We start from the raw sequence: 14,355 nt of genomic DNA, 5'->3' as shown, positions 1-14,355 counted from the left end.
TTGAACGAAAAAGTTTAAATTTAAACTTTAAACTTTACAATTGAAAACATCATTACATTTATGTTATAAGGTAAGCGCCTTAGTTTTGTCAACTTCATTTCTCGCCTCAATATGACAACTCCAAATTTTGCAGTCACCTAAAAAACATATATCTACCTTGGAAACAGAAAAGCTAATCCCTCTTCGACATTTGTAAGGACCCGTGAAAGCTGTGGCGCCATGCAAGAAAACTGCGACCGCAAGAACACCGCGCGATCCTCGAAGATCCAGTCCATCCAATCGGGCATCAATGTGCTCAACAGCATTGCTGCTTCGAGTAGGCGACTTGAGCGCGCTTCTCTTGACACGGTAAGTGCGCATTGATACCATTCCAAATCTCGATCCGCGTACGTGCCCAGCGTCGCCAAACACCCATGTGATAGTGTGGTAACCACGAATGGCGTTTATTAGGTTTGCGGGTGGGAATCAAAAAGCCATTAGGGAGTAGACAATATATATACCATGCGGTGCATGCGGCCAGCCACAAGACTATCTGTGGCCAGGCGGTTAACAAGCTAAAGCTACGCGAAAACACAGTCCAAAAGGGCAGCTAACGACTAGGGCACATCTACAGCAGCTTCTCAATGTCCTTGGCGATGTCCATGGGATCGGTGGTGGGCGCATATCGGTTGATGGGAATGCCCTCCTTGTTCACCAGGAACTTGGTGAAGTTCCACTTGATTCCGCTGCCCAAAGTGCCGGTCTGCTTGGCCTTCAGGTACTTGTACAGCGGCGCAGCATCGTCTCCATTCACGTCGATCTGCAGGCAGGGCAAGTTATTACATCGTTCTCGAGCAATCAACCATCAGCTTGAATAGCCTTACCTTGGCGAACACCTCGCCGATGTCGGCCTTGGAGTCGCGCAGATGGCACACCATGGCCTCGCCATCGGCCTCCGGCATCTGGGAACCGAACTGATTGCACGGGAAGTTGAGGATCACCAGGCCGCGCTCGCCGTACTTCTCCTTCAGATCAGTCAGCTTCTGGTAGTTGTTCTTGGTCAGGCCGCACTTGGAGGCGATGTTCACCACCAGGACCACCTTGCCCTTGTACTTTTCCAGCGAAATATCGTTGCCATGGGTGTCCTTCACGGTGAACTCGTAGATCGAGGCGGCGTTCTTGTAATCTCCGTTAGCAGACATGTCGATCTGGAAGCAATGGAGAGTGGCAGTTAGCACTGGATTCTTATTAATGGGTGTGAACCATTCCCCATGGTTCATTGGGGAACAGTGAACAGAAAACAGAGAACACAGGCAGTGGCAAAGATATAGGCAAAGGCAACATAGTTTAGTTTGGCGCAGAGACAAGCAACTGAGTTAGTCAACGGGTTGGCATCTAGTCAGCTAGGGAAACTAGCAATCAGCACTACTCACGGCAGCTGCTGTGGAGTGCCGGGCGGCTGGGGAGGAGGCGGCGGCGGAGGAGGGCGTGGCCGCACAGCTCACGGGAAGCAGAACGGTGCAGAGGCGGAGGCACTGCCTCTGACCCCGGCTCAGCTCGAGGACGGGGCCCATGGTCCGCCTCATGGAGTAGCACCTGAGGGCCTGGCGGGAAATGTTCTGAAACTGCCTGAGACTCATTCTTTAAACGCTGCAAATAACCGGCAGAATTAACAAATTAAGTGACAAATTAGGCAAGGAAATTACTGGTGTGAAAGTGTACTTATAAAGTGGAACAAGAGATTCAACAACATTCGATTTAAAACAATTCAATAGGCAGACATAAAAATCAAAACATTGCTACTCATATACGGATAGTTAACAAAGTGAAAATGATTATAGTAAGTACTAGTAAATGTTTACTAATTTAAAGCTAATCTTATATCCGATTAAGAAGGTGCTCCAACGTCTGTGGACTATGTGGTGGGTGTATAGATGGCATTTGACAAGCCAACGATAAGCTTTCCAGAATATTTCGCATTGTGATATTGGGTTGTTATTCCCTAGATATGTAACTGCTATCAGCGCCCAATACTACATCACAGTTTACAACCTGTGACTTCTGGTCACAGTGACACTGCATAATTCAACGGGGTCAAAGTCAAGAACTATATGTACATTAATCGCCATGAGTCACGCCAACCAGTGGACACGCACTGTAACCTTCAATCTGGCCAGGATTGGGCCACGTTATCGGGTGTGCCACACCGCTCATTGCACATGCAAGCGATTATCCGAGTTTCGATGCGAATCGATACGATTCCAGTAGATTCGAGTTGATTGGACAGCAATTTGAAGGGATAGTTAGTGTCGTGGGTAATTACTTGCATGGTGAAGTAGATGTACGATCCCAGGGCGATAGCCACGGATCCCAGAAAAAAGTGCGCGATGGAACGACCGGCCATTACTCTGCTTTACAAGTATATAAACTATGTGATGTGATGTGTTCGATTTCACAACGATCTGCGCCGAGTTTCGGATGCAGGGATATACAAATATAGAATGGGAATGCTGCGATTCTGCAAGCTCACGCTGATATGTGCGGAAATCGGGAGCAAAGTACAGATTTCCTTCTTTATTTATGTACATATATGTATATTCTTGTCTGATCGGACCAGCTGTGTTTTTCGGCTGATTAAGGTGCGCTTTATCTCGCTGGGTATTATTGTTTGGGCTTACTTATGTCGTAATTGCAATGACTAATAGCACTGGGCACTTTCTTACTTTCGAAGCGTAAATAAAACTGAAACCGGCGACTTGCGAAAAGCCTTATTTATATGTGTAGGTGAAAGCACTTGATAATATAATCAGCTTATTCGCATATGGTCACACTAGGCATGCAACTTTTCCAGAGTAGCCAAGTGTGGCGAGAAAAGCCCTACATTCTCATATATATATAAAAATAACATTATAAGCGGTGTAATATGTTTCGATATGACTCTTTATTTGTGTGGGCATTCATCATAACAAGGTTATGAAATCAGAATAATGAATAATCATTACTGCCATTAGTCATCATTGACAATATTAATTATAATATATATTAATATATTTAGCTCGAATTTTGGACATAAACCTAGAGTAAGCAAAAACACTATTTCAAATTTAAAATAGCGGCAAAATTGACGCAATCACTGTCAGCGCTGCCACACCCGCCTCTACAGCGTTGCCAGACGGCCAATGCCATTTTGGTGTTTAGTATTTTCCACCCACACCGCAAACGGTCGTACGAATTTTCTTCTTTTTCCATTGTGCGTTTTTGTTGGCGAGAAACAAATTGTAGACGAAATTTCCCAGTGAAATGCAGTGCGAATTGCTTGGTATGTCCATGGGCTACTAAGACATTGGCAGAGAGAAAGCCAGCGAGCAGGAGCAGCCACGCCCACGCCAGGCGCACCGCCCACCGCCGCAGGATACACATACACGCGTAGCCCACACTTACGCACCTACACACACATACGCTCGCACACACACAAAAGAGATCCCTGGGTGGCGAAAAAGGATTTCCGGAATGATGCTCACATCCATAAACAACTCCTTCGAGCAGGACACCCACGATGCGGACGCCAACTGCGATGGGCCCGACCTGGACTTCGTGTACTCCGACGTGGATGGCTACCAGAACGAGATCGCCGAGCTGTATAGCTACACGGAGTTCAGCGAGTTCCAGATGAACGTGAAGGCCTTCGAGGACCAGATGGAGCTGTACGATCTGCCGCCCAACTGGCAGAAGCAGGACTCCGCCTCGCAGCGCGGCATAGTGATGAAGCTGGTGGACCAGCTGGAGGTTTCCGATCGATCATTTCGCATGCAGGCCGCCCGATGCATCCTGTACCTGGCTCAGGGCTGCTGGGCGGAGGTGCAGTCGGACGAGGAGCAGCACCAGATCACCAGGGACAACGTGCTAGTGCTCTACCAACTCGGTGTGTTCGCCTCCTTCATCGACCTGCTCAACATGGAGATCGAAAGCGCCTGCTCCCCAGACATTGTGGCCGTGAAGATTACCAACGTCACGCTTGTAGACTCCACGGACATACGGGTGATCCTCTCTGTGCTCTACATCATCACGGAGACGATTCGCGATGAACGGGAAAGGGGCAGCGAGGACTACAGGGAGCTGGCCGACTCCTTTGTGCAGGAGATCAACTCGCCACTACCAGATGGCGAACTCTTGGCCGTTAAGCTGCTGGGCATGATTACAAGGTTTTGCAGTGGCGCAGCACCGCAGTTTCCCATGAAGAAGGTTGTCCTGCTACTGTGGAAAGTCTCCCTGCTGGGACTGGGCGGCATGGATGTGCTCAAGAATCTCAAGAACGAGTATCGATTAAAGGTGGGCTTGGAACCCATCACCGAGGACACGCTGGAGGTAACTAAGTGCATGCGAGCCAGCTCTCCGCCGGCCACAGCCACTGATATACTGGAGAACCAGTATCCCAAGAGGAACTTCAAGTAAGTGGGATCTTAAATCACTTATGTGGATTCACTAATTCATTTTATTCACCACACAGACGCTCTCTGATGAAGCAGCGCTTCCTAGACGAGCCGGAGCAGATAGACATGGAGATGGGCGGCAACGAGGGTCAAACTAATGCCAACAATGGGAGCGGCAATGGCGGAAACGGAGAGGAAGAGCTCTCTCAGTACTACAGACCCTACGATGATCCCTCTTCATCAGCATCCACCACCTCGACGGCAAATCCGAACAACCAGCCAAGCCTAACACAGCCACCCGTTGCTGTGCCTCCTGTACAGATCACGGCTCGCCTGCCCTGGACGCCAAAGGTGCGACAAAAGGACATTGATCAGTTTCTGGACATTTCGCGGAATAAGTTCATCGGTTATTCGCTAATTGGTGACCACGAGAGTTTGGCTGGACTGCCGCAACCCATTCACGAGGGCTTTAAGACGCTGCAGCGGCACATGTATATGAGTCTGGCCGATGTGCAAATCAAGAAGGAAGAGGACATAGCTAGAAACCCCATTTCCACGCACGAGGACGAAATCAAACTGACCCCGGCGGAGGTGCTGTACCAAGCAATTCTGCCAAACCTGCCGCAGTATATGATCGCTCTGCTCAAGGTCCTGCTGGCGGCATCGCCAACATCCAAGTCCAAGACGGAGAGCATCAACATAATGGCCGATGTGCTGCCTAGGAAGATGCCGCTGACAGCAACCCAATCAACAAAGCTAACTGTCGACATTGGTCGGCACAAAGAGATCATTGTGAAGGCTGTCTCGGCCATCATCCTGCTATATTTAAAGCATTTCAAGATAAACCATGTCTACCAGTTTGAGTTCATGTCCCAGCATCTGGTTTTTGCCAACTGCATCCCACTGGTTTTGAAGTTCTTCAATCAGACAATCACCGAGTACGTGAACACCAGAAACTCCATTCCCCTGCTTGATTTCCCGTCGTGTGTGATTGGTGAGCAACCGGATTTAAGTGGCGAAAGCTTTGTGTACGGCGGCGAGATGTCCGATAAATCCTACTCCTGGCGAAACGTGTTCTCCTGCATTAACCTGCTGCGCATCCTCAACAAGCTGATCAAGTGGAAACACTCACGAGTGATGATGCTGGTGGTGTTCAAGTCGGCACCGATCCTAAAGAAGACGCTTAAGGTGCGCCATGCCATGATGCAGCTGTACGTGCTGAAGCTGCTCAAGATGCAGACCAAGTATTTGGGTCGCCAGTGGCGCAAGTCCAATATGAAGACCATGAGTGCAATTTACGCCAAGGTGCGGCATCGTCTTAACGACGACTGGGCCTTCGGCAACGACCTGGAGTCGCGTCCCTGGGATTTCCAGGCGGAGGAGTGCACGCTGCGGGCCTGCGTGGATCGATTCAATCTGCGACGCTATCCGGAAGCCACCCAGAAGTGTGGAAACAACGGCACGGCAGCTCAGAATGCGGAGAACGCCCAGCAATCCAACATGATGGCGGGCAACAATGGATGCGGCAATAATGGCGACGCAAATGGCTACGGCAACAACGGTGGCGGAGCCAATGGCGGTCACAATCAGCAGCAGCAGCTCAACGATTATGGTGTGGAGGGTGGCTTCCCCAGCGACGAGATCCTAACTCACTCCGATTTTGCCTTCTTCGGTCACTCGGGCTGGTGGGATCGCAAGGTCGAGCTGACGGATTACTTCAAGGCCAACTACGCGGTCTGGCTGGAGGAGGAGGTCTACAACAGTCAGACCGACTGGGACGCCCTCTAGGGCAGGGCTGCTGTCGGTGAGCAACTGCATCCCGCTTCTGCCTTTCCACACTTGTATTTACATGTGTCCTTTTTGAATTGCAGCTGTCCTGTAGGATCCACATATGCGTCATATAAGCGAAAAGTTATTAACGTAATTGTAAGCACTAAGAAGTACATTGATATAATCCATGTAGCCCGACCACGATTGGAACACCAACTACTCACTGAATTGGCAATAATTTGGCAAGCCACGCGTCTCCGCTGCGCCCCTCTTCACTAACTAAATAACTAGCATACGCGAATACCCCATAGCGATGACAAGGGTGTATATGTAATGATTGTATTTTTTAATTTATATATTTATTATTTTACCTGTTCCACGAGCCCTTGAAACGGATCGCGGCAATTGGCTTCTGTAGCGGAATAAACAAATTTGCTAGTTCGAAAACGATACTTGGCTTGAGGTTAAATGTCTGTTTATTCGTATGTGTGTTTTGTTTCGCACAAGAAAAAAATATAATTCATTTAGGTCATAGTCTTAAAGCTAGGTTTAATTTGGTAAATATACACTACGGTATTTACAAGGTGCATATATAAATATCCATTATATAGTACAATAACTTTTCGACTCCATTAAAACACGCCCCGACACCAAATGCCTCGTTGGGGTTTTGCAAAATTCCATGACGTAATAGTAAACAATACAATATAATAGTTAGCACAGCTAAATATGAATTCCTGAACCGAGTTTCTTCATTTCACAATCTGGTTACAAGAGCATTCTCCACAAGAGAGACCATGTCACCCATAATAACTATCTTAATACGAAATAAAGACTAACTAATAATAGTTGTATTCTAGGGCGGGTCGATTTCTTTCAATTTGTGAAAAGAAGCTAGAAACTGTAAGCAAATTGGCCTGGGAAGTTGTAGGTTGGGCAAAAACAATCAAAATATTCTCTAAACAATACTGCACTTTTCTTTGGACTTTGCGGAGGTTAAATTTGCCCGAGTTCCAAAATACACGTTTTTAATTTGAATTCAATAATAAGTGGTTGTAGATGATATTTTTTAAACAATTTAAAATCGAACCACCCTAATAGTAGCTTACAACTACGCCGTAAAATGGGGATTTTAGTCACGATTCGGAGTAATAATCCAAACAACTTGGAACCGTTTAACATCCTACTACTATACAATTTTCATTTATTGTACGCTGCATCCACGGACAATCTATTGCTCCATGGGACACGCTGTCGGCATGACGTTGTTATTGCTCGGACCCATGTAGAGCATGCCGAAACGCTTCTGCTGCGGCGGACAGACGACGGGAGCAGGAGCTGGGACCTCGCAACGCTCCTCGAAGTAGTGGACAATGCGCTGGAGGACGAACTTGAAGATCTTCTCTTTGGCGATCTCGCCATTGAGGAATGTGATCTCCTTGCAGTCGCGGTATTCGCTAAAGTTCTTTTCGTAGTGCGGCCACACACAGAGCTCGAAGTATCCCGTGACATCGGGTGGATCGTAGGTGCGCTTACTGCGTCGCTCGAAGCACTTCTCATAGGGCAGATGGAAGTGGTACTTGAGGTTGCACAGGGCCAGCAGCTCCGGCTGGTTGAAGATCATGAAACCCTCGACCAGGAGGAAGTTTATCTTCTTGTCCCTCAGCTGGGCGGCAATCTGGGCATTGATGCGCATTATGTGCTGTTGCTGCTGCTGCTGCTGGATTTGCTGCTGATGGTGGTGCTGCTGGTGATGGTGATGATGTCTCGGGTGCTGCTGTGGTGCATATTGGTAGACCCCACCATTGGCCTGTTTGTAGTAGTTCGCATTGTACTGGTACTGCTGCTGGAACTGCAGGGCATAGTGCTCAAAGTTGGCATAGGTTACAAGCTGCTCCGGTGGCTCGGGTGCCACATGGCGCCCCTTGATAATTTGCGCTATGTCGTTCAGCATCTTGGCCATGTCCAGCGAGGTGATGAGCTCGAAGTTGATGGCGTTGAGTGCCTCATTCCGCTGATGACGCTTGTCCTCCACGGGCAGAAAGTAGTCATCCTGCGAGATCAGACGCACCTCGCCAATGGTGTACGGAGAGTTCCACAGCGGAGCTCCACTCAGACCTTTGAAATAGTCGTGCAGGCTGTGGGCTAGCGTCGTCTTGCCACCACAGGTGACGCCCGAGATTCCAATGACCAGCCACTGCGGCATCTTGTCCTGAACTGACTATCGCTCTTCCTTGTTTTTCAGTGGAATCGTACGTTCGCACCGCGCAAGATAACCTCCGGATAACCCCCTAATCGCGTTTCACTCTCAGGCTCCAGATGTGGTAAAAGGAGAACGCGGCGATGCCGCCGATGAAGATCACCCCGAACACGGTGGGCACTATGAAAGCGTACTTCAGCGGTGGAAAGAACTGCCGAATGGGATTGCCTGTAAAAGTTAGTAAAATAAACTCAGTCAGTTTTATAGATATTATCTTTGTAAAATGTTAATAGATTGTTTTTTACGATTACGCTTAATAGGAACAAATTGGAATTGTCACGGAATGGCAAACGTTCAATCGTTAAATGTAAAGTGAATAGTCATTACCTAGGAAAAATCAACTACCGAAAATAATTAACCAAATACACACCCAGATTTGGTTCAAATGAATACAGTTAGCAACAATTATAAAAACCTTTTCGTTTTTACTGCCGAATCTAAACCTAATTAATAAAGAAAGTCGGTTTGAGTGCGCACTTATCAGGTGACTACTGTACTCGTATTATCACTAGTCGTCGGTGACCTTGACCCAAGCTTAGAGCATCGTACAGCCGCATTCCAGGTACCACCTCTGTGAAACGCACGGGTTCATCCGCGAACACCGCCGACTATAAACGCTATACATATATACATACTGGAATATCGTGGCCAATTTACGTCGCGGCGTCACTTTAATTACTGCACAAAAGCGCGAGATTATTCAATAAAACTTATGTATGTAGGGGGGATGGGGAAACGGAAAGAGTGGAGAACTCACCTTCATCGATGAGCATAAACGGGAGGACGGCCACCCAAAAGAAGTAGTAGAAGAACACGGCGATTGCGGCTATCAAAATGATTTTCCCGAGTTGCGCATTCGAAGCCATAAATAGCTATTCTCAGAAATTCTGGGGTTTCTCGGGCGAGGGAACACGCGACCGGCGATTTGTGCATAAAACTTCTCATGGGTCGTTCTCCCCGGACGGACTGCTCCACTGTCCACTAATCCTTGTCCCGTCGCACGAATCCCTAATACTTCCCAGCTCCCGGATTCACTTCCGTGGTGTAATTGTAAACAAAACAAACAAGTGCGTCAAAAAATTTCCGAATTCAAGATAGTGGTGGTTTAACCACTCGAGAAAGTATCGATAGGTCAAGTAATTGTTTTGCGCGACATTAGCGGATTTTTATGTCGATAGTAAGCGATGACAGTCCTACTTATGGAGTACAGTTTTTTTAAATTTAAGATATCAGCATAGCTGGCCTATATTAACCATTTTTAGGGTAAAGGAACCAAATAATGAGGACCTTTGATAAGTATTTAAATTAAACTGCCTGTATGTGACATCGATATTTATACCGAAACTTGCATCACTAACACAGTGTGAGCAGTAACTTTAAATCTAAAAATACCGCAAGTGTTCTAACTTATTGGTATATACTGAACAGCAAATTACGTTAAGCGTAAAAGATACTGACCGTGTACATAAACAATTTTTAAATGACTTAAAAATGGTAAAAAAGGGTCAAACGAAACGGCAGCCATGGGTAAAGAACCTTTACTCCAACCGCGAATATCCGGACAACTACACGGATGCCAGCTTTCTGAAGGATTTGCGGACGAATCTACATTGTAGAATATACACATTATCCGAAGCGATTGCCGGCATTACATTACTCAATAATCAGATATCCTGCATCACCGGCTTCCTGATACTCTACCAACTTATGCTCAGCGACAGCGTATCGCCCACCACGATCCTGGTGCCCAGTTGCGGGATCACGGGCATCGGATACCTTTGCTACCGAAGAAGGAGTCTCAGCTGGGCCCTGCTGGGCGAGGACTCCAAAACCCTTGTCACGGTGGTCCTCTTTGGCTACCTGTTCTCTCCGATGCTGCATACCCTAACGCAGGCCATCAGCACGGACACCATATACACGATGACCTTCTTTGTCCTTTTGGGCAACCTGATATTTGGGCACTATGGATTGGATGTGGCCATGGTTTCTAAGGTAGGGACTATAAACACCTAAGATTCCAATATAATACAAATACTTAATATTCCATGTTAAGCGCAGGCCATCTCGCTGAATGCCGCCATATTTGGAGCCATTTGCCTGGCCTCCCGCCTGCCGACTTCGTATCACGCCTTTGTGCTCCTCGTCGAGGCCGCCGTCTTCTTCGTCCTGTATCCCATAATGACGGAAGCGAATTGGCATGCTGAATTCATGGTGCCTATATTTGCAATATGCTGTATGGCGCTGTACTGTATATCGCGTCCGGTACTCTATCTGTACGCCTCCACCACCATTTTTATCAACTTTGTCTGCCCGTTCATATTCGTGTGGCAGCAGCAGTACAAGTTCAACATCCACGGACCCTGGGATGAGGCCATTGTGGAGGAGAACACCGAAGAGAATCTGGATGATAACTTATAGCGGCAGCTCCGCTTCTCAGAACAGTTGCCGCCACGACTGGGTGACGGCGACGTCGGGGAGCACTTCACTGATCACTAACCCTTTGCACGCTTATTTGTATAACTTTGTAAACTCATTCCAAACTATTGTTGATGTTTATCTTTTTTAACATGTTATGTCTGTTAGTTTGTAAGTAGCCTTTTAATAAATTATACTTTTCAAAAGTCTGTAAGTCTCGTGTTTTAATTCATGTGAAAGGGTTTTAAGCATTTGCAAAAGGCATACCCTACCCCAACAAAAAAGATTTTAGCCATTAATAAATTAAATTTTAAATGCGGTAGTTAATTCCTTCTAAAGAATTTATAAGAGGGGTTAACTCAGGTTAAAAATGCGTTAAGTCGAGGCTTGCTTATCGTTTGCGGTTTAAACTCGTTTTAAAGATAACAATTAAAAATTCGCATGTACATACATTGTAAATATTTGACCCTACCTAAAGCAAATAAATTGAGTCAATTGCTTTAATCATAGACTACGGAATATGGATGAGTGACAGAAGCTACTTGTTTAACCAGAAATAGAATTATTGTTATATTATGCGTTTAATTGTTGATGTAAACGTGTTGTCTTTTAAGCTTCTACCGCAGTTTCAGTTTGCATTCTTAAAAGATAAAGCTTCCTGATTATATCATATCATATGACTGATAAGGTGTCGCCTTACGCAGCGCACTATTTTCTGCAATTATTCATTGTATACATAGAATGACCTAAGCCGTTTTTATTTGTTTAAATAAAAGGGAACGATTTTTTAATGACCCATCTTAAAGAAGGTTTTGAATTTAAGCTAAACATGATAACGTTTCAAGAAATCCTTTTTTGTAGTAACTACATATTACATTAAAAAGTTATAGATTAGAATCTTGGATTTTGTCTGACCACAAAAGTAACAGAGTCGATCGAACTAGGAAAACCCAGAGCAGTTTCCATCAATCAAGTCTCTTGTATAATTGAGATTCACTTAAACACAATATGTGATGTTGTACTTAGAAAAACAGAAAAACCCAGAATAATAGCGTTCAGTTCGTTGCAATAATATGTTTATTAATAGTTATCAACCAATACACAAACTATAATATTTAGTAGTTTTTCTAGCAATTTAGAGCAACGAAGATGGATTGGAGGATGGCTTAGCATCCCTCGCACCAGCACTTCAGACTGGGACTGCAGTGGCCACTGGAGCGTCCTTCCTCCTTGCACACACGACGGCAGGTCTCGTTGTCCCAGACGGCGCAGGGTCCTCCGTATCTGCCGGAGAGGCAGTCGGCATCGGCTTCCTTGGCGCCCAGGATGAAGATGGCCATCACAGCCAGGAAGAAGTACAGGAACTTGATCTGCATCTTGTCAGTTTCGAATCAGAGTACTGCTGTCGGAACAATTCAGACTTGATTTATGAGTCCAAACCCCCAGCAACCGCTTTATATAGGGATCGGGATCTCTCTGCCCGATGATCTGGACTCTGCCAACTTCGGCGTACTTATGGAATTGATTAGCAGATAATTTGAGATAATTATGGAATTGTTTTTCTTCAAAGGGCGTACTTTGGGGCTGATAACATCACGAAAACTGACTCAAAAAAGTATTCGTTTTGAAATAACGATCATTTTGGAAAATGTCCTAAGGAAACTAGTGAATCACAAAGTTTCTTCTGTAAGAATGCTATTTATCACGAGACTTCTAGGAAACTAATTAAACCAGTTGGAATAATAAAATGTATGCATACAGTGTACAACTGTCGAGAAGCCAAGGAAAACCCAGAACCAGATTCAAACACCAAACTTGCACTTGCCGCTGTAACATGTTTGATTTATTAAAATATTAACACGTTAAGATGTTGTTTATTTCCCATAGAGAGGGAAATAGTACAACTTGAACAACCAGTTTTAGATATTTTTCTGCAGGTTATAAAGTTTTGAGTTCAAAAAAGAAAATTGATTTTCTATCTACTGCTAAGAATGAAATATTCTATGGCTGTTCTTGTTTTTAAATGCTTATTATCTGTTTAATTATTTATTTCAATCTTTTCCAAATCTTATTTCAAAAGCCTCAGATTAAATAGTAATATTTTCGAATTTTAATTTTTTAGAAGTTAAGAAGTAGTATACTATTTTGTATTTTAGAACGAGTGGAAAAAATCTGTATTATTTGTCGTTATGTATTTTCTTTATTTTCTGTTTTAAAACAATAAAAAATGCTTGAAACATGTTTGGACATTCCAGAATATGAACACGTTGAGAGCTGAGGGGATCTCAGCAGTTTTCGCACCAGCACTTCAGGCTGGCGCTGCAGTGTCCACTCACATGTCCTTCCTCCCTGCAGAGGCGACGGCACTGCTCTCCATCCCAGGCCCAGCAAGGACCACTGAATGTTCCAGATAGGCAATCCACGGCCGAAGACGAGTCGGCGGCCAAAAGGACAATGGCCACCACAGCGAGCACAGCGAACAAGCCTTTCATCTGAGCCATGTTTTACTATTAAGTCTTGGTTACAATCTTAACTTTTGAGTTTCTTGAACCGGAGTGCGCGCTTATATAGGCCCGGAATCTGTGTGTCAACCGATTAGCATAAAGGTGAAAATGCAAATAACTGCATTATACTTTCCTAAAGGCATACTTTTCGGCTTTTCACGCCAGAAAAACTAAATAAGATATTGAACTTCACCTACCTGTTTTAATTCTGTATAATATTCAGCATGATTATGGGAAGATCAGTGTCATTGAGCTAGAATTGGTATACCTTCTAGTTCTTTATGCATTTTTTGTTTTATATACTTTCGTTACTTACTTATAAAATGAAATTAAGAGACAACGGTTCGTATGAGTGATAAACTGAAACTATATTTGCTTGAAATAATATATACTGTATACACTTTTGAAATTTAGGATATTTAGCATCCTTCGCACCAGCACTTCAGACTGGGGCTGCAGTGGCCACTGATGTGTCCCTCCTCCTTGCAGATACGACGGCACATCTCATTGTCCCAGACGGCACAAGGACCCTTGTATTTTCCGGAAAGGCAATCGGCATCAGCCATGTTGGCCGCCAGGACAACAATCGTCATCACAGCCAGGAACACGAAAAGGAATTTGATCTGCACCATTGCAACTGATGTGCTCAATGAGTCTGGTGTTTAGCTTGAGTTCTTGAAAACGTTTGGTATCGACTGCTTATGGGAACGCTTATATAGGACTACACCCCTTTGCATTGCCAACCATCTTTTTCAGAATGTTTCAACATCCTTTGTGATGCATTTCCTACTGAAATAGGTGAATTAATTGTTATGTCACACAGGCACTCTTATCCGAATTCGATAAGCTTCCAGGAAAATTGAGACAGAGCTCGCAATCTTGCGTGTTGGAGCAATCCACAAAATGAGTCAAGGAATGAGATACTGTTGAACTTTGAAGGCAAACAATCGTAGGTACTTCACCGCTTGTTTTAGGACTGTTCAAGTGGGCATTTTGA

At 45.2% G+C, this 14,355-nt stretch overlaps 8 protein-coding genes across 11 annotated transcripts; 2 read left to right on the top strand and 6 right to left on the bottom strand.

Moving 5' to 3' along the window:
- Positions 1-91: 91 nt before the first annotated feature.
- Positions 92-6,631, top strand: LOC120450191 (striatin-interacting protein 1 homolog). 2 transcript variants are annotated; one of them, XM_039633056.2, is made up of 4 exons: positions 92-348; positions 3,526-4,427; positions 4,487-6,213; positions 6,281-6,631. In XM_039633056.2, exons 1-3 carry the CDS (start codon positions 220-222, stop codon positions 6,195-6,197), a joined length of 2,742 nt encoding a protein of 913 aa, XP_039488990.1. In that variant the 5' UTR covers positions 92-219; the 3' UTR covers positions 6,198-6,213; positions 6,281-6,631. The 2 variants fall into 2 exon arrangements, with proteins under 2 accessions (XP_039488990.1, XP_039488991.1); XM_039633057.1 differs by lacking the exon at positions 92-348 and having other exon boundaries at positions 3,193-4,427.
- On the bottom strand, positions 420-2,805 carry LOC120450195 (probable phospholipid hydroperoxide glutathione peroxidase). 3 transcript variants are annotated; one of them, XM_039633060.2, is made up of 4 exons: positions 2,658-2,786; positions 1,413-1,629; positions 864-1,187; positions 420-799 (listed from the first exon to the last, which is right to left on the bottom strand). In XM_039633060.2, the coding sequence occupies exons 2-4, from the start codon at positions 1,617-1,619 to the stop codon at positions 608-610; spliced, it is 723 nt and encodes a 240-aa protein (XP_039488994.1). In that variant the 5' UTR covers positions 1,620-1,629; positions 2,658-2,786; the 3' UTR covers positions 420-607. The 3 variants fall into 3 exon arrangements, with proteins under 3 accessions (XP_039488994.1, XP_039488996.1, XP_039488995.1); XM_039633062.2 differs by lacking the exon at positions 1,413-1,629 and having other exon boundaries at positions 2,658-2,805; XM_039633061.2 differs by lacking the exons at positions 1,413-1,629; positions 2,658-2,786 and adding an exon at positions 2,303-2,460.
- Positions 6,632-6,637: 6 nt separating the features above from the next.
- Positions 6,638-8,385, bottom strand: LOC120450192. The gene has a single exon (XM_039633058.2). The coding sequence runs from the start codon at positions 8,383-8,385 to the stop codon at positions 7,411-7,413; it is 975 nt and encodes a 324-aa protein (XP_039488992.1). The 3' UTR covers positions 6,638-7,410.
- Positions 8,386-8,470: 85 nt separating this feature from the next.
- LOC120450196 (dolichol-phosphate mannose synthase subunit 2) lies at positions 8,471-9,558 on the bottom strand. The gene is made up of 2 exons (XM_039633064.2): positions 9,197-9,558; positions 8,471-8,607 (listed from the first exon to the last, which is right to left on the bottom strand). Exons 1-2 carry the CDS (start codon positions 9,303-9,305, stop codon positions 8,471-8,473), a joined length of 246 nt encoding a protein of 81 aa, XP_039488998.1. The 5' UTR covers positions 9,306-9,558.
- A 294-nt stretch (positions 9,559-9,852) lies between these two features.
- LOC120450193 (phosphatidylinositol N-acetylglucosaminyltransferase subunit C) lies at positions 9,853-11,068 on the top strand. Its single transcript, XM_039633059.1, has 2 exons — positions 9,853-10,431; positions 10,498-11,068. Exons 1-2 carry the CDS (start codon positions 9,931-9,933, stop codon positions 10,855-10,857), a joined length of 861 nt encoding a protein of 286 aa, XP_039488993.1. The 5' UTR covers positions 9,853-9,930; the 3' UTR covers positions 10,858-11,068.
- Positions 11,069-11,913: 845 nt separating this feature from the next.
- LOC120448392 (drosomycin) lies at positions 11,914-12,298 on the bottom strand. Its single transcript, XM_039630380.2, has one exon. The coding sequence runs from the start codon at positions 12,228-12,230 to the stop codon at positions 12,021-12,023; it is 210 nt and encodes a 69-aa protein (XP_039486314.1). The 5' UTR covers positions 12,231-12,298; the 3' UTR covers positions 11,914-12,020.
- Positions 12,299-13,031: 733 nt separating this feature from the next.
- Positions 13,032-13,386, bottom strand: LOC120448313 (drosomycin-like). The gene has a single exon (XM_039630260.1). It carries the CDS (start codon positions 13,353-13,355, stop codon positions 13,140-13,142), a length of 216 nt encoding a protein of 71 aa, XP_039486194.1. The 5' UTR covers positions 13,356-13,386; the 3' UTR covers positions 13,032-13,139.
- A 391-nt stretch (positions 13,387-13,777) lies between these two features.
- LOC120448684 (drosomycin-like) lies at positions 13,778-14,020 on the bottom strand. The gene has a single exon (XM_039630822.1). It carries the CDS (start codon positions 13,988-13,990, stop codon positions 13,778-13,780), a length of 213 nt encoding a protein of 70 aa, XP_039486756.1. The 5' UTR covers positions 13,991-14,020.
- Between the last annotated feature and the right edge of the window lie 335 nt (positions 14,021-14,355).

This window comes from Drosophila santomea, chromosome 3L (genome assembly GCF_016746245.2).
Source record: "Drosophila santomea strain STO CAGO 1482 chromosome 3L, Prin_Dsan_1.1, whole genome shotgun sequence".
NCBI classification, from domain to species: domain Eukaryota; kingdom Metazoa; phylum Arthropoda; class Insecta; order Diptera; family Drosophilidae; genus Drosophila; species Drosophila santomea.
The sequence above is the reverse complement of the archived record's forward strand: the minus strand, read 5'-3'. Positions and strand labels throughout refer to the sequence as shown.